General features: G+C 46.1%; 1 protein-coding gene across 2 annotated transcripts in view; it reads left to right on the top strand.

The window, feature by feature from the left end:
• The first annotated feature begins 9310 nt into the window (after positions 1 to 9310).
• Positions 9311 to 26742, top strand: part of DUSP19 (dual specificity phosphatase 19) — a 277972-nt gene continuing 260540 nt past the window's right edge. For both annotated transcript variants that reach the window (XM_069615775.1, XM_069615774.1), the window contains exon 1: positions 9311 to 9703. In XM_069615775.1, coding sequence (XP_069471876.1) covers positions 9478 to 9703 — 226 coding nt within the window. In that variant the 5' untranslated portion in view covers positions 9311 to 9477. The remainder of the gene's footprint in view (positions 9704 to 26742) is intronic.

The following is a 26742-nucleotide window of genomic DNA, read 5'->3' as shown; positions in this document are numbered from 1 at the left end:
TTTTTCTGTTCTTTTCCCTTTTCCTTAGGAAGTGGCGTGCCGGGATGGGAATGCCACCGCCGAAGATGCCGGCAGAACACAAGAAGCGATGGATGATGGGCAGAAGCGCCGCAAGGTAAGGCTGTTCCTAACGGTGTTCTTGTTCTTGCAGGAGCTGAGCGCAGAAGAAAGATGCAGGCCTACTGGAGACCGATCCGGACACGGTGAGTGTCATGCTGCAGGTCTGCGGAAGCAAGCAGAGGAGCAGGCTAAGGGCACGGCCCTTCGACTGTTCAAAGTGTAGTGGGATGATGGACTCCTGTACAGTGAGCCAAAGGATTCTGAGGACGAGGACACCAAAAGGTTGGTGGTTCTCCAATGCCACAGAAAGTTCCTTTTGGATTTCGCTCACTAAATTCCTTTAGCGGGTCACTTGGGGGTGAGTAAGACATCCGACCGGTTGTCTGTACACTTTTATTGGCCTCAGTTCAGCGTAAAAGTTAAGGAATTTGTCCAGTGCTGCCTGACTTGTCAAGCTTCTGGAAAGTCAGGTAATTCCACTACCCGTGGTTGGGCGGCCTTTCAGGAAAATAGGCATGGATATTGTGGGTCCTCTGGATCCTCAAACCATTTCAGGGAACAGATATATCTTGGTGGTGGTGGACCACGCCACAAGATACCCTGAGGCTTTCTCTCTGAGGAGCATCAAAGCCCCCGTGGTTGCAAAGTCTCTGATTGGGATATTCTCCCGTGTTGGATTCCCCAAAGAAGTTGTTTATGACAGGGGATCAAACTTCATATCTGCATATATGAAGGTTATGTGGGAAGAGTGTGGAGTCACCTACTGGTTCTCTACCTCCTTCCATCCAATAAACAATGTTCTTGTTAAGTGGTTGAACAAGACCCTGAAAGGCATGATAGGTGGCTTGGAAGAGCAATTTAGGAGAACATGGGATATTCTCCTGCCATGCCTTCTGTTCGCCTACATGGAGGAGCCACAGAACTGAGTATGGTTTAGCCCCTTTGAGCTTCTGTTTGGACACCCTTTACGAGGTCCCCTCAGTTTAGTGAAGGAGGGATGGGAAAGCAAACCCTTATTCACATTACGAGATGTGGTGGACTATGTACTCGGCCTTCGATCTAGAATGGCAAAGTACAACAGTCAACAAAGAATCTAAAGGCCAGTCGATTCTACAGGCCAGTGGGTATGAATTATGGAGCTTGTCAAATCCAGTGCCCCTCAAGACAAATGAACTGGGCCTTACTGTGTGCTGGAAAAGGTCAGTGAGGTGAATTATTTCATTGATGTGAAAGTACCTAATCAGATGTGCAGGGTCCTTCACGTCAACCGGCTAAAACCCTATTATAGCCAGGATGACTTGGTGTTAGGGAGAATTCTCAGAAATGTGCTAATTCCTCTCTACCTTAGAGACCCACAGCAATTTTGCTGGACTGTTGGACTTTTTAATGTTTAACCTCGGGAGAGTGAGACCTTTTTCCCATTCTCTCGTGTATTTTTCTGTGATTTAACACTGTGTTTCTTTTTGGTTTTGGAGCCTGACAAACTCCATAGGCATCATCTTTGCATTGTGACACACAGCACCTTCAGTGCAATGGCACAGGGAAGTTTCTTAGATTTCCCAAAGGTTTAAATACCTTCTCTTGGATAAACTACTGTTTCCAAGAGCAGTAAAGTGAAATTGACTTTATTTACAATTTGTAACTTTCTAGACCCAGCACACACAATCTTACCATAGAGTGCTGGGGGGGACGGGTACTTACTATCCCCTTTGTCTAGTTTCTCATGTAACATGTTTATGTTACCCTTTCTAAAATGAATGGCTGGTGGCAGTGGTTGACTTTTAACTACCATTGGAAGTTTTTACTTCAGCCTGCGTTTGCAGCTGCAGTAAAGCACCCATGAGTGCCCATTTTGTCAAAATATCCCTGGTCTTCTTTTTTCGCCATTTCTTGCTGGAAAAGGTCCTTCTTGAGATTTACTCTGTGTGCCAAACCAGGTTTAGTCCCTTTGTTCGGTTTGTCTTTTTGGCGGGATTCACGGGTGAAGCCAGCCTCTGGCTCCAGTATGTCTGACAGGGGCAGGAAGTGAGGGAGGTGCCCAAAACTCCCTGTGCTTGATCCCCTTGGTTACAGGAATGCACCCAAAGGTGATTGGCTGGCTAGCTGTCCGGCAAGGACAGTCACCCTGCTGTATGATTGATAGCAAGGCTGGAATAAATGGGAGAAACTTGCATAAAAGGCGAGGCTTTTTGGCTTGGAAGGCCTGCTGCCGTGCTGAAGCTCTAAATTCGTTTCGACTAGAGAAGCCCTGCAAGGACGACTTCTCCCCTTGAGTTGGTGGGACCAATCAACCCCAAAGTTAACTCGTTTGGACAGGGAGAGGAAAACTAAACAGAGTGCATCACTTTTAAGACGGACCCGTGCTGAAGGAAGATCCCCCGGACTCCGTTGAAGCAGGGCTGACCAAGCCTGAGTCATCTCAACAGAGTGCTGGACGCCAGATGCGAGGAAAGTCCAGAGTGGTATCTGTGAGACTGTAGACCTGCTATTTGCTAAGATGCGAGGAGCTTAAACAGCGAAGTGCCGCTGAATAGAGGTTTGTCCTTTTCTGTTGCTGACCATCACGTTGTGTTGGAGGAGTCCCCAGAAGTCCTCCCTCTTGTCCCCACGACTGAGGCAAAGGAACAAAAGGATCTGCAGAGCCATAAAGGAACAAAAGCCAGCTGGAACCATTTCTTCTAACCAAAGGTACTGTACAGTTTAAGAGAACTTACCTATTGTTGTTGTAGCCTTTCTTGATCTCAGTTGAGACTTGTCTTGGTTGCTTCTGTAGAGTTGCTATGATCTTTTACCCCTCTCAAGCCTCCCAGCTTGTGGCCCTACATTGATTCTACTTTTTCTACAAAGACTTCTAAAAAATTGTGCGTGGCTTTTATTCACCTACAAAAAGTGCTTCAGCTCACCTAGATTTATGTCATATTGACATTGGCTGGCCTGGCTCCCTGAATAACTCTTCTTTCCTCTGACATTGTGTTTGACCTTTCCTTCGAGGAAGGGGCTAACTTACTTTGCATTGGGAGTTCAAAAGTACTTACCTGCTTCAGAATAATTGTGTGATCTCTTGTTCTATTCTATAACCTTTTTTTTCTTTGACATGCTTTGCCGCATTGCTCTGTTCTAGAGAAGCCAAGAGTGTGTATTTTGCCGTGTATTTGTGTGTTGCTGATTTATTGCCCCTTCTAAAAAAGGCTTATTCAAACTGACTGTTAAATAAATAATAATTGTTTAATCAAGAAACCTTGAGTGTAAGTGCTTAATTGGACACTTGCCACTGTGAATCTCTGTGTAACCCCCCTTCTGCTCACATTGACCCCTCTTGAGATAGGCCACACTACCAATATGTGTAGTACAGACTTATACCAAAGGTTGGGTTCCTATTGCCAGGAGAATAAGGTTGTTGTAGTGCACCCAAAGGGCACTGCTCCAAATCTTGCCTAACACTTGGTCATGGCGTAAGTGACTGTCGGAGAAACTGAGGAGGAGACCGATCCCCTTCCAGACCTCCTGCACACTGAAGCCACAGATGGGTCAGTTGAAGGTGTCAACCTTGCAACAGACTTGTCAAAACAGTAACTGACAGACTGTCGCTGTGTACTGGGACAGTTTGCCGGTCTGTTTTCGCTGACTCCCTGTCGTGCAGATTGGTGCACCCATGATGTGGACACTGGACACAGTAAGCCAGTGAAGAGTAGAATTCACTGGATGTCTGATAAGGTCAGGGACACCATCAAGGAGGAAGTTTCTAAGATGTTGTCCCTAGGAGTGATAGAGCCATCCGGATTTGGGTTGGAAGACGGTAGCTGAAATGTTCGAGGGAGAAAAGACCAAAAGTTTTCTTTCCAAAAATAACTTTCGGTCTTCTCTCCCCTGAACATTTACTTTGTCCTACCCCTCTACATCCCTGTGGGTAGCACACCTCCTTGTGTGCCGCCGTCTCCAACATCCTTCTGCAACGCCTGTTCCCTTTACTTACGCGCTTGGTCCTTTCCTTTTTTTGTTTTGACTTTTTTTTCACATAGGGGGTGTTCCCTATTCAGGGAACACCACCACAACCCCGAATCCGAAAATGCTGAACATGGGGAGCGGGGAACACCCCCGCTCCTCATGTTTGGTATTTTCCCATTCGTAAGAATAGTATAGACCTTTTTCGGTCTTTTGTACCATTCGTACGAATGGATACGGTCTTTTTGGATGTTTCCGAGCCATCCCACAGCTGCTGGGCTAGCCCAGTGGTACTGGTCCCTAAAAAGACCAGTAGTAGGAAAACTGAAGTTTGCTTTTGTGTGGACCACAGGGGGCTCAATTCTGTCACAAAAACAGATGCTCACCCCATTCCTCAGGCAGATGAGCTCATTGACAAGCTTGTTGCTGCCAAATACATGAGTACTTTTGACCTCATAGCAGGGTATTGGCAGGTCGGCTTTACAGATGGAGCGAGAGAGAGGTCGGCATTCTCAACCCCGGAAGGACATTACCAGTTCACTGTGATGCCCTTCGGATTGAAGAATGTCCCTGCCACTTTTCAGAGAATGGTTATCCAGGTTTTGGCTGGACTGGAAAACTTCAGTGTCGCCTATTTAGACGACTTTGCTGTGTTCAGCCACACATGGGAGGATCATTTATCCCACCTGAAACAAGCACTTCGGGCTCTGCAGAATGCGGGCCTGAATATCAAGGACACGAAGTGCCAGATAGCACAGGGTACCGTGACTTTTCTAGGCCAGCTGGTCAGTGGAGGTAAGGAACAACCTCTCGAAGCGAAGGTACAGGCTGTGAAGGAGTGGGACATCCCCACCAAACAGACGCAGGTGAGAGCCTTTCTAGGTCTCACTGGGTACTACCGGTTGTTTATCAGAGGGTATGGGACCATTGCCATGCCCCTGAATGATGTAACATCCAAAAAGATGCCAAACACGGTAACTTGGACCCTGCCTGTCAAAACTCCTTTCAGAATTTAAAGGATGGATTGTGCAGGGCCCCAGTTCTGAAAGTGCCAGACTATGGTCAGGAATTTATTATCTTGACAGATGCTTGTGATTTTGGGTTTGGAGCAGTGTTAGCGCAGCTGAACTTTGAAGGGGTCGAGCAACCTCTCACCTGCATTAGCACGCGGCTGACAAAAAGGGAAAGGAACTGGGCTGTCATAAAAAAAAAAAGAGGCGTATGCGTTCATGTGGGCCATAAAGACAATTAATCCCTACATCTTTGGGTCTCACTTTACGATCCACACAGACCACAGGCCTCTGCGATGGTTAATGGCCATGCAAGGGGAGAATCCTAAGCTTTTGCGTTGGGCCATGTCCCTATAGGTATTAGATATGGACGTTCAGCACAAGCCAGGCTCCCAGCATTGAAATGCAGATGGCCTCAGCCAGGACTTTCGCCTTGATGACAAACTAGACCCACAGTAGGGTGGTGGTTCACATGTTGAGGCTGGGGGGGGCATGTGAGCAATTCAACCACCCACATGGGGAGTGTGAGCTCGCCTGGGCTTTTTGATTTTTGAATCATGAAAATGAATGATGGGAGACCTACCACTGAGAAATGTGTACAGCCATTCTGTACCCATTTCATCTGCTTCTCATACAAAACACAAAGTCACGTGTACTCCGGAAAGACAGCCTACAGGTGCTGTCTTCCCCTGTCATATTCAGCTGGAATGTTACAACCTCAGGTATATCAAAACATCTCAAGTAAGGGGAAGGCACACCTTCCTCCAGCAAAGGGCCGCCTAATATAAATATCAAAGGCTCCATGGATCTGCATTCCTTTTATTTACTCTGGCTGGTGGCAGTGCATACTAATAAAATAATTGAGGCAACCCTGAGAGGCTTGGTTGCCGAAGAGACAACAGGAAGGTGAGACTAACAACCCATTGGTATGCAATGTGTCAACTTGAAGCTAGTTCCCACCACTCTCTATGGAAGGCAGTGAATGGCCTGTCTGTGTCAAGCAGCTACTGCAGGTGTCCCTGCAGAGCAGACCCCTTTCAGAGGGACGAAGGATGTGATTTAGAGGAGGCAGGAAGTCTGCTCCCAGCAAATACTTCAAGGGAGACCTGTGCTTTATTTAAGAGTCACAGAGGACTCAGTTAACCAGAGAGACACTTTTATCTACAACAGACAGCAAGATGGGTGGGACTTAGGTATATGTTGTCACCCCTTGTCTGTCCTGTTGCAGAGCGTCTTGTCCTGACCTCATGCATTAACAGAAGATTGCTGGTGGGGACCCAGGAATGGTTGATTAAGGTAGGCTTAGCCTGCACCAATCACTGGGGCCCATTTGGCTTTAAATGAGGGCTGAACCCCTCACTTAACAGATCATCCACCGACTTTGAAAGGAGTAAGAAGAAGGACTCATTTGGACCCAGGCTGAAGTTACAGTCTATCTTACATCTTCCGCCAGTGAAGGAAGGATAGGAGTTCCAAGAGGAAGCACAATACCTCCCCTAAACATCTCCCAGGGAACAGAGGTAGATACCGGACTTAGAGGACACGTCCAGCAGCTCCAGAACCGGTACCCAGCCAGCACACAGAGTGCCCTGCTAGGCTCTGCCCGCAAGCTTCCTAGGTGGGAAGTGCCGGAGAGTCTCTGGACAGAGGACAAAGCCATTGCCTGCAAATACTCTCCTGAGCTTTGGGCTGCCCTCTTGAAAGGACACAAGCCCTGCGAAGAAGCTGGCAGGAGTGCCACACAAGCATCACCCAGCGTCCAACATTTAAGGATATTTCTCAAGCAGTCAAGTCCTCGAACCGCATCCGGCTGCACCGCTGACTGTTGTCAGGCCACAGTCATAAGAGCCATCTAAGCCACCTCTACCAGCATTCCAGATTCATCAACCAGCAGAGAGACAACGATTCTTGGCTCCGAGCCGGTGCGCCCGACAGCCTGCAGACGTCCACCCAGCTTGCATGCTGAACTGCCTGGCGCCTGGTACCCACAGCTGTCTCCCACCACTAACTCTGTCTCAAGGGCTGCCAAGTGCCCTAGAACCGCCTCGATGCTGTCGAGCACCAAGAACTTCTTTAGTACCAGGTACATTGTGGTTCTGCCCCCCTGGTCCTTCTCCCAAGGCCCCTGGAGACAGTTACGACCCTTTGCCCCCTTGGTGCTAGAAGCAATAACCTTGAACTGTAAGACTGATTACTTTGCCAACTACCTTCCTGTCAGTATCCAGAGTGCATCCCTTTCCTCCATGAAACTGTCTGTCCTCTGTGTTCTTTTACAGGGTGGCCGTATTTGTAAGTTTGCTAGAACTGTCTGTTGTAGTAATAATAAAGTAGATATTTTTATACAACCAGCCAGGTTCTGGTTTTCAGAGCTTCAGCACCTTTCAATATGCAACCCGATCAGGTTGTTGCAGATCCCCAATCTCCTGCACCAGAGCAATCAAACAAAGTTACTCACCGTAGTGACTACCTTACTCCTAGTCCATAGTCCCCTTTGCTCCATACGCCTGCCATCCCCTCTAAAAAGTGTCCTCTATTTTGATAATGGTCCTTCGACTTTGGCGATAGAAAAGGACTGAAGGGCGATGCGCGGGAGGGAGCTCAGGAAGGCGGGGCTACAGTCACATGTGGTGGACCTGCATAAAAAGAAAAGGACAAAAAGTTATTTTTGATGCTTCAGAAGTGCTCTGGTTCGGTCCCGATGGACGCAATGTCCCAAAGGTATGGAGGAAAGGGGCCTATGGACTAGGAGTAAGGTAGTCACTACAGTGAGTACCTTTGTTAGAATTGATTAGAAAACTTAGCAAACAAATGCAGGGTTAAGAGTTGGGTCTGATTTTTTTTTAATGTTTTGTGAGTATTCATCAAACCCCACCAAAGTTATAAGCCCCCCCAAAAAACACTTTCTTTTGGAAGTGCCTCTAAACCACAACTACTGAGCCACTATTGCTGATTTATAAATATATCAAAACCTGAACATATTTCCATTATTTTTAAAACAATGTTTCAATACTTTGTATGTGTCTTTTCTGTGATGATGATTAAATGACACTCTTAATTATGTCACCTTCCTTATACCATAGGTTCAATGATGTCATCATTATGGTAAGTTAGCTTATGAATTTTAAAGTCAGCTACAAATTGAAACAGCTTCTGTGAACATCTGTTCTCGGTTACAATGGTGCTAAACCTCCACTCATGTTGCCTTTGTCATTCAAAGTAAATGCAATGGTAGGATCAAGCAGAAGCTGAAAGCTGAATCAAGATTCTGAGAGCCTAAAACACAAAGATGTGCACTGGTTCAAATCAGGAGATTCCGGTGAGCATTTAAGATGTGCAGCTGCGCTTTTATTCATGATTCACAACGTCTAAAAGAGGGCAAATCAGGTGTTGCCTTGGGAATCTTTGAGATGGTCATGTAAACATGTGATTCACAAAGATTTGCTCATGGGCATGCCAGAGATGGACAAGTAGTTTCATGTTTGCTCCAGTTTTAAGCTTTGTGAATCATAGGCAGCTTTGTGAGTATAAGGCAGCAGAGCAAATCTGAGTTTCACAACTCATTTGCTTCATTGCAAATCTTTGTGAAGTAGGCCATCCTTTTTTAACAATCTACTGTAACCTAGCAACAAAACGTATGAACTACAAATGCAAAAATTACAGAGAGCCTTGGAAGTTGGGAGAAAACCAAACAAATATGACAGCACCATTCTGAATTTCGTTCCTCAAATATGTTGTCTTATGATTAATGCAATTGTTTAATGATATTAAACCATTTAGTAGTTGCTCTTCATTTAATAATTGCTATCATTTTATGTAAATTGTGCCGTGCTCCCTCCTATTTAATGTTTTACCTTTTATCAAACATAAAACCACCTTGTCCTGCCTAGAGATATATCGAAAATTGTACAGTGAAAAAAATAATATGTATCAAGGGATATATGTTTCACTTACAGGCTTCGCAGGCATCATAAAGTACAGTAACATTTGGGATGTTGTGGTTTATAACGCACAAAAATATCGCAAGCAAATTTCATGGTTAGTTTTCTATTACTCGTTAGTCACATTGCAACTAAACCTCAGAACAAAAAAAAAATGACCGTTGATTATTCCCATCTGAAGTATCTTACTTAAACTACTTCAAGTATCTTAAACCGCCGGATAAAATAAAGGGATGTCAATACTGTACAGCACGGTTTAATTGTGTCAAAGTTATAGAAACGGTGATACGCTAGACAGCCGGCCAATCAGTGTGCATAACAGCCTGGCCAATGAAAAAGTCTTTTACAAAGCGAAAGACAGTGTTATATTATTGAAGCCAAGCCAGTCCCTACACCCAGCTGGTGCGGTGCAAATGGCAAAAGCATTACTGTATATTCACCACAGTGCACACACACCGCAGGACATGGTCTGGAAATAGTGGGTACTTGAGGTAACAGGTCGCGTTCTTCTTTCTGCGTGTGCAATCATGCATTCTCTTACTCACGAGATCGAGGGGTTTTCCAAAACAAACCTACGGAAGCAATGTACGAGGGTTACCACCGTGACTGGGAGGAGGATGGTGGAGAGCTGGAGGGATTCTCTCTTACACGTGGAGGAGGACAGCGGCCCGGATCAGGAGGATGTGTGTGGCTACGTGCAGGATCTCAGTCTGGACCTGCAGATAGGGACGGTCAGACCTTGGTTGCTGCTTGGTGAGTCATGGCTGCGTGTGTTCTGTGGAGTGTTAATGATGAGGTGTATGAAGGTAGGGACGGGAAAGGGAAATGTGTTACCCTTCGAAAGATGGCTCCATTAACCTTTACTTGCCCAGTGGGGCATTGCAAAACGTAAAGCCTCAAGTCACATCTACATACACAAGAGGCAACATTTTGCTTTTTACGATTCAAAAGTTAAATCATTTTTAATTCCCCACAGTTTGCACCTAAAAACATTGACGTGCGTGTTTTTTGTTGAGTGGAACCATGTTTTGCTGAGGGTTTAGTAATCGTGTGTGTATGTACAGTCGCTTAATTTATTGTGTAATATCCATTTCGTTTTTTATTGGGTTTTTATAATGCGTCTATACCATACCTGCCTACATTTGAAAATCAAAACCCTAAAATGTATGCCCGGCCCAGTCACAAAAAACTCCGCCTATTTGTTCACGGCCCCGCCCACCTGTCAAAAAGGTAAACTCGGCTGCTGTAGCCGTCATTCGAAACACGTTTGCAGTTTGCACTTTACAGAGGAATGCAATAAATGTGACTGTCCAAGGACATGCATAGCCACCCAAATTGCATAGGAAGAATGTCATTCGCCTTCCATAAAAGCAATACACACCCAAAGCCAAGAGAGGATATTTTCTTCAAATAATGTTTTTGAAAACGTTAACATATGTGCATGTTTTAAAATCCAAGAACCAATACAAAGGTTTTCCCGGGAACTTGCAGTATCGAAAAGGGACATTTCACTTTAGTTGTTTATTTTTCATGAGGTTATATATATAGTGTGGTTGTGAGGTGTTCAGCCTGCAAACCTGATGGCTGTGGGGCGGCTAATTCATGAATTCAAAGAGGACCCAACTTGAAAGAATGGAAGCTGAAAAAATAGGAATACTGCTTTCAATCCGGTTTCATTAATGACACCGGATTGAAAGCAGTATTCCGCGTTTTTTTTTTGCTTCAGCATTCATTCCTTTTGGCCAGTTTGCCTTATGTTTTAGTCGCCCTTCAATTTAGGGCGACGAAAACATACGGCAAACTGGCCAAAAAGAATAAAAGTTTAAACAAAATAAACGCGGTAATACTGCATTTGCGCCGTTTCCGGTCCCGTCCAATCCTCCATCCGATTGGCTGCAAAAGACCGCTGCCGGTAGCCAATCAAATGGAGGATTGGACGGGACCCGAAAACCCGGAGACTTCAGGGTCTTCCCTGGAGACCCAGAGAAATGACTAAAAACCCTGATTCTTCGGGGAAAACCCAGAGGTTAGGCAGGTATGGCCTATAGACAATGTGGTTCAAGGCGCAACAAGATTGGGGGGGGGGTGACGGGGATGGCAAAGCACGGTCCTACTAGGCCTTGGGACATTCGGATCGTGCAGTGGTGGAAATGGAGGGAGATCCCACAAGGGCCCGTGTGGGGGTGGAGTTTGGAGGAGTGGGGGAAGAGTTTCAAGGAAGCGGAGTTCAGAGGGGATGGAGCTGCCAGTTGAACTCTGATCAAAGAAAATGTTCAACATAATAGTTTTAAAATGGCACACTTTCGCCAACGCCATCACAAGTGATTTTGAGACGAACGACGTTGATGGGATGTCGCTGAACACAGTTTGGAAGGCAGGGAAGGCCACAATAAGGGGACTCCTGATAGCTGAGGGTGTGCCGAAAAAAAGACTTAGGGAGCACAGGGAGGGGGAGCTAAGAGCTGAGATTTCCCGCCTGAAACGGGCCCTCGGGAGCCACCCCGCCCACAGCGAGGACTTGTTGACCAAAAAAAGAACATCAAATTAGCTCAACTGTCTCTCTTAAAACGACCAACAAAATCACTCTACCGCCCTCAAAGACAAAGTGTCCAACAAGATGTTCTGAGATCAGCGTTGGAGCACTCAAGGGAAGGGGCTCATTCTCTACACAGGCAACTGGCGCTCCTCTGCTGGTCGTGGAAAAAGCAGATGTCATCTTGGTCTCTGACCCAAGAGGGGAAAATCCCCCCGAATTGTCAGATAATTATTTTATGAACCTGTCCATATGCTCGTTGGAAGAAGAATGGGTCGACCAGAACCAACAACCCCTGCGGGAAAACTCTGGTCCAACTCAGCTAGCACCTGCCCTCGCTGTAACTCCAAACGTGGCTGTAGGAACTAACTCGCCTCCCCCCCAATTCTTCACCATAGAGGAGAAAAGGAATAAAGTGTCCCTGAACTTTCATCTTTTAGACTTGCAGCTTGGAGATACCATACCTTATGCTAAATACAAACAAAGAGTGTGGAATAGGATTCACAGGAAAGAAAGAAGTGTTCACAAATAATAAGTCAGGATGCGGTAGTCGGGTCTTCCTTCCCCACGTTTTGAGCACGGGACAAGGCGAGACTCCGGAGCACAGCACAGGTTTGAGCTTTCCCAGCACAAGACCACAGTTCTCCTCTCAGGTATCAGGAACTTCAGTGGTTAAGTCTCTTTTCTATAAAATGTCTCTTGCCTCAGCGGACCTGATGTGTTCCAAACAATAAACAAACATTCCAAACAATAAACAAAAGTTCCTTTCTGCTTGCACGTTGGGTGATGCCTTTGCACCCCTGGATCCCTGTCTTCTGGGTTCAGACCCTCAAACAGTTACTTTTTACATAAAGCATAAACAAAAGTTCTGGTTCTGTTTGTATTTGGATGATGCTTTCTCCCCTCTGGGTCCCCCTCTTTTGGGCTCAGACCTCTCTTGAATATAAGCCTCCCTCCGTTCGGTTCACTTTGGCTCACATTAACAAGATTTCTGTCACATTCATATGTTGGTGGGGTGATCATTTCTCATCCCTGGATTACCTTCTTCCAGGCCCAGATCCTTCCTAACTGTTTGCCTCCCTCTGTCAGATTCACTACGGCTTTCAACACTGTCTCTTCTGCCGTGTTCACTCTTGCCAATTTTGTCAATCCTCAAATCCTCAAACAGTTATGATGCAGGATTCACTTCCCTTAGTTTCACGTTCATCTGCCGGTCAAAGACTGTGGACTGTACAGCCGATTTCATTAGACCCCTGTATGACCACTTTGACCCTCTTCTTGCCTTTCCCAAGCCCTTCTGGTAACAGTAGTTTCTACAATAGGGTAATCACCTAGAGTTTCCTGAGTGAGCACCCACGTGGTGCCAGACTCCTCTGTAGCTGGTTTTCCCCTTTCACTTTAACAATTCTTTGTACTTTCTGCAATCAGCCATTTGCTACTTTTGTTCAACACAGTTCAGTTTCTTATCGGCTCTTCCCCTCGACTCAATGGCTGTGATGAACCGCTTGACTTTTCTTGTCTCTAGAGTCAAGGCCGGTACCATGGTGGCAAGCATCTCTCCCCTTGGTTATCGGTGACAATTGCTGCAACACATGCTGCTATTGTTTGCGGTCTTACAATTCCTTCTGTGGAGGTTTCATGGGCCTTGTCACCCTCTCGGTTCACACCGTCTTTCTCTTCCTCTTGAACTGTTGTGCTGAGTTAGCTCTCTCGTCGTGTGGTCCGCCTTGCTCGTCTTGTGCTCTCGTGCTTCACCTTTTATCCCTGTGGGGAAAGGAAAGGGCTGTCAGGTGTGTGTGATTCTGGTCAGTTGCCCTACTTTGCCTGACCCTTGTGTTGGGACATGTCAGGGTAATGGCTCTGGTGTTTCTGTTCTCTTTCATGGTGTCAGAAAGTGTTTGTGTCGGAAAAGGGGTGGGTGGTACAGCGTTTGAGTATCATACGGGATAGGATGGGGAAAAGGTGTGATAAGAAGGGTGATACTGCGTCTCACCCGTCATTGTCCCACTTCTACTCCCCGAGGACCCCCATCCAGGTGATCGTCCTGCACTAGTCCACCCCAAGGAACTGGATCCAATAGCGAAGGCCTGTCCTGGCCACCTGGATGGCAGATCCCTGGGGACTAGCAAGTAAGACACCTTCAGGTTTCTCGCGCAGGGCTGCATCCCGAGCCTTCGCCAAGTCTCATCATCATATTTGAAGATCATAGAATTTGTAGACGAGTCACGGACAGATAGTGTCTAGCTCCACATTCCTTCACCAGTAGTCAAGGGTATGTTAGCGGACGCATCTGAGCGTTTTCTACGGTTGGGGTTTGATATTACCAGGGTAAAAGATATCACAGGAAAAGATCTCCTGTCGAAGGCAAACATTGACCGACAAAATGGGAAGGGTATGGTTGTAACCTGGAGGCCGTTCACTGTGAAAGGTCAGCCCCTGGGTGTAGGTCAAAGTAAACAAGAAGATAAGGGAAAACAACTCTATGAAAAGCAACCGCCCTTAGACCCGCCGGTAGGATGATTCCTGCATAAAGGGCCGGTTTACTAACAGGAAAAACCTACATGCCCAATTTACCTGGGCACAGAATTGACTAACTTCAGTATTACCATCCAGCCTAATAATACTACCAAACCAAACAGAAGTCTTGCCCTCAACGACGATCGTGGCTAACCCGCTAGATAGCCACTCATGGTCATAGCTATGAGGGGCCTTGGCAACTAAGAGGAATTCATAGCTACCAGGACGGTCTCCACCTAGGCAATTAAAGATGGCCTCATGGAACACGAGAGGCTTCAAACATCTCACAGCTAAAAGCAATGTTAATCTTGGAGAATATGATCTACTATGTTTACAAGAAACTTGGCTCCATAAAAAAACCATCCCTGCATGGATTTAAAGTTTTTTTGAGCCCAGCAGCCAGGAGATCGCAGTGAAGACCATCCTCAGGACTCCTGACTGCATTCAAATCATGAGGTGGTCTGAAGCAGGCCAAATTGGTCTTCTCTAACCTCTTTGCTCAGGTGATCACTGCCGAATGGTCTCCCGTAGAGGTGGGGGAAGCAATCATAAATGTATACTGGAGTCCAACGGCAATTATGAATAAAGCTTTTTTGAACCTGATGGAATCACTTATTGACGATGCATACTCCAAACAGGAAGCTCAGAATTTGCAGAGACTTGAATGCAACCTGCATCAGAGGGTTGGGAACTTCGGATGAGGGTTTCAATGAACCCCCCCCCCAATTGTGAGAGGAAAGACATGGAATGCACTAATGGCCGACAGAGACATGCATCTTTTAAACAGCAACATGGCACAGGACAGAACCCCTCGTATGACTTGGGCAAACGAAGGAAAAAAGGTAAAATATTTGATTACATTTTTGTTTCGGTATCTTGTCGCTCGGTGGTGCATTCATTCAGAGTAGTCCATAGTCACCACAAACAGTTAGAAATAACATGGGGGGGTAGAATTTCAGGATCAGGTTCCCACATGTGCACAACCAGTTGAAGATTTTAACAGAAGAATAAGATTGAGGAAGCCAAAAAAGGCAATTGAGCACCTCACCAAAAACCCTTTTGAACCCCATAGGGAAAAGGAACCACTAGATATGACCATTACAGTGTAATATGTTCCTTTACTGCTGTGATTTTCTACCAGGAATCGAGAGGGAATCAAAAGCCAACTAACATTAACGCACGACTTTGACATAATGGTTGTGGAACAAAAGAAGTCAATGAGATAGAAACAACATCAAACAGCTCGAACAAAGAAAGAAGATGACATCCTTGCAGCAAAAACAGCCATAAAGACTTATAAAATAGGGCTCTGTGCGCACAGACACAAGCTTTATCAGCAGGACTCTGAGTGTATGCTACAAATAGTATGTGGGAGACAAGCAAGAGATTTTTGGTCACTTGTAAATGCGTCATTGGGGAATGCAAAACTCTCACAAATAAACAATGTCCCGGAAGAAGTTTGGATTTCCCACTTTACCAAATTGTATAAGGAACAGAGGAACTCTACTCCTGTAGTGACTCTTGAGAAGACACCATACTGGGATATTTCTAGACTCATGCGTTCCTCTGGCACCAACTCCCTGTATGTGAAGCGGTTTGTGAAGCTGGTGGTCGTTCACTTTCCTCAGCAGGCTCCCTCCTTTGGAACAGTCTTCCTCTGCATCTTGAGCAGGACCTCCATAAGTTCTGGAAAAGCCTCAAGACGTTTCTCTTCAGCTCTTCTTTCTCCTCCTCTCTTCCCTGCTAATCATACAGTAGCGTGACTGATGTGCAGGGCCCTTATGTATCCTCAGGGCCCTGACCCTCCCACAGTTCTCCTCCCGGCCACTGTCTATTACTGCACTTACTTGGTTCACCCTCCCCATGGGAGGTTGCACTTACGTTCTTCACTTCTTAGCACTTCACACCGAGCACTTCTCCATAAGCACCACAGCACCTATCCCTTACCCCTGACCCCTGCACTTGCACGTTCTGAACACTCACAAGGCATAGTAGGTTCGTCTCCCCTCCCTGTTAGTCTCACTATTTGCTTGTACTATTAATTCAATTATTTACCTTTGATGTAATTCATTGTCTACCTCCCCTCTCCCCACCCTGTCATCCTGTGGGCGCTTTAAAACAGTTTTTCTAATTGTATAAGCGCATAACAAATGACCGATAAATTGCTCTGATTTGAGTGTCGTGTAGACCGTTGTGACCTCCGTCCCCAAGTGACGCACAGGGAGACCAAAAGCAACCCGCTGTGCGACCTTTGGGGCCACAGGTGGGAGATGTTACTTCCCGGATCCACGGAACCTCTGGAACACCGATGCTGCTGCAAAAAGAACGAGGTTAAGTACCAGGCAATTACAATATATCACAAGAACCAAAGGATCTGAATAGTCTTACCTATCCAGTGTTTGAAAAACCCAGGAAACCTAGGAGGGAGGTTCGAGACTCAGATGAGGCGGTCCCTAGAACAAGAGGGACGCAGGCAAGCGTGGATACAGGATAAGCCACCTGTAACTTGAATCCCAAGAGGGAAATAGCGTAGAAGTTCAACAAGGTACCAAGGGATGATCCGAAGACAAAGTGAGGGACGTGTCAAAATCCAGTAATAGGTAAGCAGTTCCAAGCAAAGGTACAGAAGGATAATCCGAAGGAGTCCAGGTGAGAGTTCCAAGATCGAGGTAAACCAGTGGTGTTTGTCCAAACGTAGCGCCAAACAGGGTCTGAAGACAGCTGAGAAGCGATGAGTGCTCCGTACATCAGGCTTTAAATACTGTGCGTTTCGGGGTCATGTGACGTCCACCAATGTCACGTGGGAACCGCCGCTCTGAATCACGTGAGCAAGTGAACGATCGGCGTGGAGGTGTTCCGCCGCCCCTTCTGCTGTATGTTCTCCTTGGCAACTGCCAATGCAGGAAGGGTTGCAACCGAGCCCGTAAATTGTACCTGGTACGGAACTTTCGGTCCTTTGGGTAAACCGAATCACATGAGCCTCGAACCCTGGAGGGAGCTGTGTGGGAACCCGAGGAAGGTGTTGGGGAGATGTGAGCAGTGTTCTGGTGTGCAGAGGATCGTCTAACATAAATAAATTTAGACCATAAGGACTAAAATATAGAATTTGTCAACTTCCCATGCTCCAGGCCCAGATGGCCAGAGCAATGCCACATTGAAAGAACATCCAGAAGTCTGGGAAAGGTTCATTAAGCTCCCATTTGACCGAATCATGGAAACACAGACAATACCGGATTCATGGAGGAAAGCAATTGTGGTGCTTATATTCAAGAAAGGCCACGGTGCAGATCCTGGGAATTATCACCCAATCGCCCTTCTTGATGTGATCGGTAACATCTTCGGCTACCTCCTCTTCTGCAAACTATCTACCTGGCTAAAGCTCTAGGACTGTAATTAGCCTTTTCAAACTGGGTTTAGAAGAGGGATCGGAACAGGAGCCAACATCCTGATACTAAGCAGCTTGAAGGCTGGGAAGGCAACACAAAGATATGCTTGCCTTTGTGGACCTAGTACAGGCGTTTCACCAGGTGGGCCTGAATCGTCTGTGGGGCAGATTGGTAAAAATCAAATGCCATGAGTCCATCCGCACCCCCTTGATGGCACTCCATGACAACACATCAATAAGAACTAGACTAAATCAGGCAAGCTTATTATCAGCTCAAATGCAAACCCTTAAATGGCTAAAACAGGGATGCCCACTGGCTCTGGAACGCTTCAACTTCTTCTTGTCTGACATTGGTCTCACACTAGATATGGCAGGAAGTTTTCCTCCCCGTTTTGGGGGATCCACCTGAGTGGACTTCACTACGCAGACAATCTAGTATTAATGGAACAGACCCCGGTGGGCCTGCAGCGGCAACTCCACTAACTGAGAAAATGTGTTGCCAAAAACGGACTTCAGATCAACACGGACAAAACAAAAATCATGGTTTTTGAAAAAACAATACTTATCCATGGCACTTGGGGCAAACAAGGATCGAACAGGTCCCAGCATTTAAATACCTAGGAAAATGGATTAACAGCAGCAAACTGGAGACTTCAATCTCCGACCTTCTGCACAGTAAAGCAAAAGCCGTGGCGACCCAAGCTTGCAAAATAAATATGAAATACGGCTGATTCACAATGAAACCATCCTTGGAATTTTATAAAATGAAAGTCGTTTCTAGTCTTACCTATGGACTAGATGCGATCATGAAAATATGGTTCCAATTAGAAGGGCTCTTCTGGAAGAAAGTGATGCGAGTCCCTTATTCTCTACCCATGCATATCTTGCGGAGAGAATTAGGCATGGCTTCTTTACAGGCAAGTGTGGACTGCAAAAGTCTGGCCCTGTATAGCAAATATGCAGAACCTGACCACCAAAGAGTTTTGAGATCATTAAAAAAAATGACCCAAGGCTCTAACCGAACTTTAAAAAACTGGATGAACGTCAAGGATGAAAAATTTTAATCGATGGGATGCACCAAAGAGGACCTTCTATCAAACCCATGTAGAGTTAAAAAGAAACTATGTGATCAAGATTGGATCACAACCCTGGACAAAGCCACAACATACAAACTGCACCATCAATTGGATTACAAGACAAGGAAGTTGGCTCTCTCTGAAAATATCTGGAGAAAATTCTGAATAAACCGATTAGAAATCACTTTCTTCGGTTTAGGCTAAATCTACTCCCAGCCAACGCAATAGTGCCAGCCCGTTCTCGACTCGATCCAAACATTTCAAACCAATGTCGGTTTTGTTCAGAGTTAGGCCAAGTGGAAACTCCAAAACAGCTGTTGTTACTTTGTACAGGTCTCACTGAGGTAAGAACATGTTACCTTGGTCCCATGATCAAGACTTTTCCATCTCTGTGCCCAGTGGACTGGTGGACTGCCCTAACGAGTGGAGACAAGGTGTCACAGGTTTTACCTGTGGGAAACCTCAGGAATAACATTTTAGAAAGGGACTTTTTATGTAGAAACATTGTGACGTGAAGTGGGCTTTTAATCTGTACCCTTTTTAGCGTGCTTGAATGTAACTTTAGGAGTTAATAACCCAACTCCCACAATGTGGCACCTTGTGATTGCACTTTGTAAACGTTTTTTATATTAAACTATCACAATAAAACAGATTTAAAAAAAAAGAAAGGCAGGAAGGGAGATATCGTGATTCAGAAGTGATAGAAAGCGACAGCCTCAAATATTAAGTGCTGGAAACTGTATTCAGTCATTTAAGTCAGTGCCCTCGGAGCCTCCACGCCAATCTAAGCAGGCTTTGGTCTCCCTTAAGTTCACTCTGCTCATTTTGAGTATCCCCAACTCTTAGGGCAGTATGTGCCATACCTCTCAACCCACACACTTTGTGTCAGAAAACAGAATGACGCTTTAATACCTTGAATAAATGAAATGTGAAGACATATATAGCAAAAAATAGAGCTAGCAAAAATAATACTTTGGGCCTCATTACGAGGCTTGCGCTCCCGTCATGAAGGGTGCCGGTACGGGACCGGCACCCTTCATTACAGGATGCGCAATTACGAGGTTCCCTTTGCGGGACCCTGTAAGGACGCCTGGTAGAACCAGGCGTCCTTTCCAGGTCCCGCGAGGGGAAGAGGGAGCTAATAACAGGCCATTTGTAATGTGCCCGTTATTACCTCCCTCCCCGTTCCCATTGAGCCCTATGGGACACAGCTGTCTTTCTTCTTTCGACCAGTGTCCTAGACTTCTCGGGTCAGAATCCGAGCAGGGATCAAAGGCAGGTGTAACTGTGTGTGGGATGAACTCAAAAATGATACAAAAGTGTTTATGACAAGGTATTGCAATTCCTCCAAATATGATTGCAAATTCAAAACATGGGTGCAAAACACCCTTTGACCTTCATCTATGATCCTATGTATTAACGTAATTAAAAAAAAAAAGTTATTTAAGTATAATACAGTCAATTAAGACTTTGTATACACAAGAAAAAAATAAATACAAATATCAGTCATTGAAAACATGTATGTCTAAATTATATAACTCACTTTAAATAAGCAATTATTTAACCATTATTTCCAATTCAGGTCTATCAGTCCATCCCATATGCCAATTAAGACTTTATGGTTCACACTTACGATCCGATTACTGATTGATGCAATTAATAATTTCATGAATATTAATCCATATTGTTGTCAAATGATAAATAAGATTAACATAATTTCCGTGCATACATATTTTCCACAATCCTTGAGTGGCGAACCAACAATTAATTTGCAAATTGGTTAAAGCCTCACAATGTAACAACAGGTGCTTGATAGATTCCACCTCTTCCCCTCCACAGAATCAACATACATAACATTTCCTTTCTTGTAAGCACGGTTAAACCCCCATGATTTCTAGAGTCTCTCCCCTGTTAAATTTGATCTTCATATAAACATGTAGAATAGTGTTTCGGAAGACCTCTACGTAACTAGATGTGTTAGTCAGAGTTTCGTGATGTTCAAGTTACAGCAAACTATTGACCTTAGTTGATAAATCGACTACATTTTGTTCTCTCTGCAGATAGTAATAGAAATATTCAACCAATATTTTATACCTATTCATAGCTAATTCTAGATGATCCAAGTCGTGATATAGCATACATCTATTAACCATGTTATAGAAATTCTGGATAGTACTCCCTCTCAGCTGCGGCAAGTAAGTATTTTGCTATTTCTCACGATTGACAATAAAGAAAGTCATTGGAGTGAGCAATCCTTCAGTGATAGTTCCAAATACATGTGATCAATAAAGTACTTATTGTACAAAGTTTAAACTCTGCATACAGAAATTCTGTTGGCAGATTAGAAGCCAGATTAAAGAACTTTTTGAGGCATTTACTTGCAGCCAATCGGCTCCCATATTTAAAGCCCCCCATACAACACCATACAACATGATGGATGATGGGGACGATGAAAACTGTGTATACTCTCAAGATTGCTCGGGCGGTAGTCCTTAAATGTGGAACTAACGGAATTAGCACCACCAATACGGCTCTGCCGGTTCACGAGTCGGCACAAATACCGCCGGCCAGAAAATGAACAGGTGCTATTACAGCCGACACTATTACAGCCAGCGTTAATAGCTCCATCAACACAAAGCGCAATTACAGCCATATGACAAGTCCATGTATGGCAGTATTGGCGCCGAAAACCGGCGCTGATACAGCTGAGATCTGCCTCCGGCTGGAAGTAAATGAACACAGGTGCCAAAAATGAAGCCACAGGTGCACCCAATGCACTCCAGAGGGCTATATAAGGCACGCCCCTCCCCAAACACTGTTTCCAACACCATGCTGCCATTATTTGCTGCGAGCCGGGACAGGCAGCTGCTTGTGCTGCACCTGGAAGTAGAGATGCAGGACAACCAGGCCAGGATACAGGGAGTATAGGTGGTGGGGAGGAGGAGTAGGTGGCGGTTCAGCAGAGCCCAAGCAAGGTGTGCACCCATCCCCTGGGTCAGGCCCTCACCCTGGATCCTCACTGACACCCAGTTGGTGACTCTGTACCGCCTCAACAAGCAGACCATAACTGAGCTCTTCAGTACAATACAGGATGACCTAGGGCGCAAAATAAACATCTGGACAGCTGTACACCCCACTGCTGAAGCTAGTGTCCGTACTGCAATTATTAGGTATTGGCACCTTCCAGCACTCTGTGGCCATGATTCACGACATGGCACAGCCCACATTCTTTGCAGTGTTGGCCCAGGTGCTGGATGCCCTCCTGCAGCATTTGTGGATCAGCACATTGCACTGCCCACCATTCCAGCTCAGGTAAATGCCATGACAGCAAAGTTCTATGCCATAGCCCAACCGCCAAATATAATAGCCCTGGACAGCACCCATTTTGCGTTGGAGGCCCCCCCAGGCCCACAAAGCAGTCTACAGGAATCAGAAGCACTACCACCCCCTGAATGTGCAGGTGACCTGCGACCCCAACCTCATCATCAGGCACTGTTGTGCCCGCTACGCAGGTTCCACCCACGACTCCATGGACCTACGGAACAGAACACTGCCAGGATACATGGAGAGGCACAGTGGACAACAGACGTGGATAGTGGTGAGTAAATCTTCCTGCACGCATGCATTGTGAAGCACCTGACCAAATTGGGAATGACACACAAAGCATGTCTTCACAAGTAAATGAAAATGTAGTACCTGGGTGGCCCCTGCACCAACGTCAAAGTACAGCCCAGGGTACATGGACACACCTGGGCGCACATGCTGACGAACACATACATCATCAATGCAAACCACACACATGACTACAGGTACCACAGTGTATCATGCATGATCCAAACAAATGCCAACATCGCATTGCACAACTGCAGGCCTGCCAGTGCCATAGACATGTACCCCTGCACACCGACTCTGCAATGTTGCCCAACTGCCCCCAGAAGAGTATGAAAGTCTGATGAGAAAACCTGTTTGCCACAAGCAAGAGAGTAATACACAACCCCAAGGTCGCCCACAGGAACACATGTCACCAATAGGCACATAACCAAACATCTTCTGCAATGTAACATGGTGTATGCGAAGTCAAAGAATGCATGATGCCAGTGACGCAGCATGCACAGAAACTGCAGAGGCACATGCCATGTGATGAAGCCCCATATGCATGCACATGATGTCCATTTCCCTGATACAAAATGTTAGTCCACCAACACACATTTCACATTGACTGATGTGTGTGCCTCTCCCCATGCAGGTGACCCTGGAAACACTTGTGTACAAGCGCTATACAAATAAAATATAAATATAAATATCTGGTCCCCATGCACCCACGTCCCCTCCACGGGTGCCAATCAAATTGGGGGGGAGGTTGGCTTGCTACAATGCATTGTCGGGTCCCTATGGGGCACTGCTGTGCTGCTAGCATGGGTGTTGCCATTTACTGCAAATGAGCTTTGTTTGCAGTAAATGACAAATCTTTTACTGTGCATGGATGGCCTCTGGCTGGCAGCATTGCGCCAAATATGAAGTGTGCTTATGGTGAAAGGCGCCCTTTTACAGAAAGCACTGAGACATTTTGTATCCCCCTTCACCATCGGGCGAGTGCGTATCACTTAGGTCGGGTAAAGAAACTAAGGAACTCGACCTGAAGGTTTAGTGTGACTTGGTTACTTTTGTTGTAACTAGCTGCATTATTTGAGCTTGGGCAAACAGAACAAAGCTTGTAATTTCACTTGTTCCACATGAACACACATAAACTTGAATGATAGCAAGCCCTCATGGTTGATCCTTTTTGTAGGAAATGTAATGTTTTTATAGATGTATATTATCCACGTTTTATTACTTTTAAATGAGATATAACTTGAATGCATCATTTTATACCCCCTCTTTTTGCTTCCATCCTCATACAATAATTTGCAAAGGTTGTACTCTTGGCACCAGTTTACAAAATTGCAATTGTAATGCATTTTCACTTTTTAATTGTTATAATCTACAATTCTAATGTATTATTGTTGCATATTATGCACATTCTTGCTGCAGCAAAAAACAGGTGATGGTTGGAAAGTTTACAATTAATCTTAACCTCTGGCATTGCTCTGGGCAACCTTCCTGACCATCGTTCTTCGCCTGCGAAGTCATAACAAAAGGGGAAAGGCCATATGCAAATCGGGCTTGGTGCTACCCCTAGAGGGGTAGTCCAGCCTGTACTGCTAGGTCACATCCCTTCTGCACGAGACTTTAAGGATCCCCAAACGTGTTTCGGCCTTGTTGGGCCTCATCAGTGAGGAGTAGCTTGGGTCTCTAGGCCCAGCAGGCACGGGACCCATGTCTGGGCATACCCGTCCCACTCGTGGTGACTACAGCAAAACAAGAGGCGATGGTTGGAAGGTTTAGATTTTATCTTAACCCCTGGCATTGCTCTGGGCAATCCTCCAGACCATCGTTTATCGCCTGCCAGGCCATTACAAAAGAGGAAAGATCATATGCAAATTAGGCTTGGTGCCACCCAAAAGGGGCCGTCCAGACCGAACTGCTAGGCCACATCCCTTCTGCACAAGATCACAAGCGTCCCCAAACATGTTTCCGCCTTGTTGGGCCTCATCAGTGAGGAGTAGCTTGGGTCCCTTGGCCCAGCAGGCACGGGACCCACATCCCGTGACTACAGCAAAACAAAAGAGGAGATGGCTGGAAGGTTAAGAATTATTCTTAACCTATGGCATTGCTCTGGAAACCCCTCCAGACCATCGTTCTTTGCCTGCCAAGCCATTGCAAAAGGGAAAAAAACATTTGCAAATCAGGCTTTGTCCCACCCCAAAAGGGGCAGTCCAGCCCGAACTGCTAGGTCACATCCCTGCTGCAGGGGCCCACACGCATCCCCAAACATGTTTTGGCCTTGTTGGGCCACACCAATCAGTAGTAGCTTGGGTCCTAGGCCCAGAAAGCACAGGCATACCGGTCCCACTCGGGGTGACTACAGCAAAACAAAAGAGGTGATTTCTGGAAGGTTTAGAATTAATCGTAACCTTTGACATTGCTCTGGACAACCCTCCAGAGCATCGTTCTGCGCCTGCCAAGCCATCACAAAAGGAGAAAGATCATATGAAAATCATGCTTGGTCTGACCCCAAAAAGAGCAGGCCAGTCCAAACTGCTAGGTCACATCCCTTCTGCACGAGACCACAAGCATCCCCAAACAGGTTTCGGCCTTGTTGGGCCTCATTAGTGAAGAGTAGCTCGGGTCTCTAGGCACAGCAGGCATGGGATCCACATTGGGCCGTACCCGTCCCACTCGGGGTGACAACAGCAAAGCAAAGCAAAAGAGGTGATGGCTGGAAGGTTTAGAATTAATCTTAACAACTGCCATTGCTCTGGGCAACCCTCCAGACCATTGTTCTTCGCCTCCCAACTCATTACAGAAGGGGAAAGTTCATATGCAAATCAGGCTTGGTCCCACCCCAAAAAGGGCCTTCCAACCTGAACTGCTAGGTCACATCCCTTCTGCACAAGACCACAAGCATCCCCAAACATGTTTCGGCCTTGTTGGGTCTCATCAGGGAGGAGTAGCTTGGGTCTCTAGGCCCAGCAGGCATGGGACCCATGTCTGCTTATTCTGGTCCTACTCGGGGTGACTACAGCAAAGCAAAAGTGGTGATGGCTGGAAGGTTTATTATTAATCTTAAACTCTGTCTCTGGAGGATAGCTGAGGGGCAACATGCTCGTCTTGGAAGGAAGACGATGTGGAACAACATGGGTTCGGTCCGTGCTTAGAAACCTCTGGGTATTAAGCGCGTTATAAATATTTTATTAATCTTAACCTCTGGCATTGCTCTGGGCAACCCTCCAGACCATTGTTCTTCGCCTGCTAAGTCATTACAAAAGGGGAAAGAACATATGTAAATCAGGCTTGGTTCCAGCCCGAACTGCTCCGTCACATTCCTTCTGAACGAGACCACAAGTGTCCCCAAACATGATTCAGCCTTGTTGGGCCTCATCAGTGAGTAGTAGCTTGGGCCTCTAGGCCCAGCTGGCACGGGACCAAAACAAAAGAGGTAATGGCTTGAAGGTTTAGAATTAATAATAACCTCTGGCGTTGCTCTCAGCAACCCTCCAGACCATCGTTCTTCGCCTGTCAAGCCATTAAAAAAGGGGAAATACCAAGTGCAAATCAGGCTTTGCCCTACCCCAAAAGGGGGAGTCCAGCCCGAACTGTTAGGTCACATCACTTCTGAACGAGACCACAAGTGTCCCCAAACATGTTTTGGTCTTTTTGGGCCTTATCAGTGAGGAGTAGCTTGGGCCTCTAGGCCCAGCGGGCACGGGATCAACGTGTGGGCATACCCGTCCACACGGAGTAACTACAGCAAAAAAAAATAGGTAATGGCTTGAATCTTTATAATTAATTCTAACCTTTGGCAACCTTCCAGGGCATCGTTCTTGACCTGCCAAGCTATTGAAGCTTATGAAAGGTGAAAGACCATATGCAAATAAGGCTTGGTACCACCCCAAAAGGGGCAGTCCAGCCCTAACTGCTAGGTCACATCCCTTCTGCACGAGACCACAAGAATCCCCAAACATGTTTCATCCTTTTCACCCATCACTTTTTGGTTGTAGTTGGTCTCGCTATGTGAGAGAGGGTATGCGCAGACGTGGGTCCCTTGCTTGCTGCGCCATAGGGAGCCAAGCTGCATCTCACTGAGGAGGCCCATCAAGGCTGAAACATGTCTGGGGTTTCTTGTGTTTCTGGGCAGATGGGACCTGGTTTAGCATTTCGACCTGGGCTGCTACCATTGATGGCAGTACCTGACTGATTTGCATATGGCTGGACCTCTTTTGCAATGGCGCAGATGGGCTAAAACAAATGGTGGCGTGGAAGGTTGCCCAGAGCATTGCCACTGGTTCAGATGTATTCAATCCTTCCACCCGTCACATTTTTGGTTGCATCCCTTCTGCTTTCAGGAGTTAAATCTGAAATAAAGCAGTGAAGTGCCATTTTAAAAATTTGCGAGGCCTGTTACCTTACTGTTGGTACCCCTCAAATGGAGAACAGACACCAAGGTGGATTTTTTAAGGGATCCCACAGGGTCCCCTTTTTATTTCAACATAACCATGAAACTAACTAAACCGAATAAGCTTTAATTAACTAATTGCACCTTCCTTTTCCTTACCATGTCGTGATTCCTCCCTAGGGGTCAGCTGTGGGTGTACTAAATGAACCTGCCCCTCTGGCCTTTCCAGGTTCTACCCAACCAGGAAGATGGGCCAGAGGATGGCCCTAATAGATAGTCCCCTCC

Source organism: Ambystoma mexicanum, chromosome 9, assembly GCF_040938575.1.
Source record: "Ambystoma mexicanum isolate Mex_15411 chromosome 9, UKY_AmexF1_1, whole genome shotgun sequence".
NCBI lineage: Eukaryota > Metazoa > Chordata > Amphibia > Caudata > Ambystomatidae > Ambystoma > Ambystoma mexicanum.
Note: the sequence above shows the minus strand (reverse complement) of the source record. Positions and strands in the feature narration are given on the sequence as shown.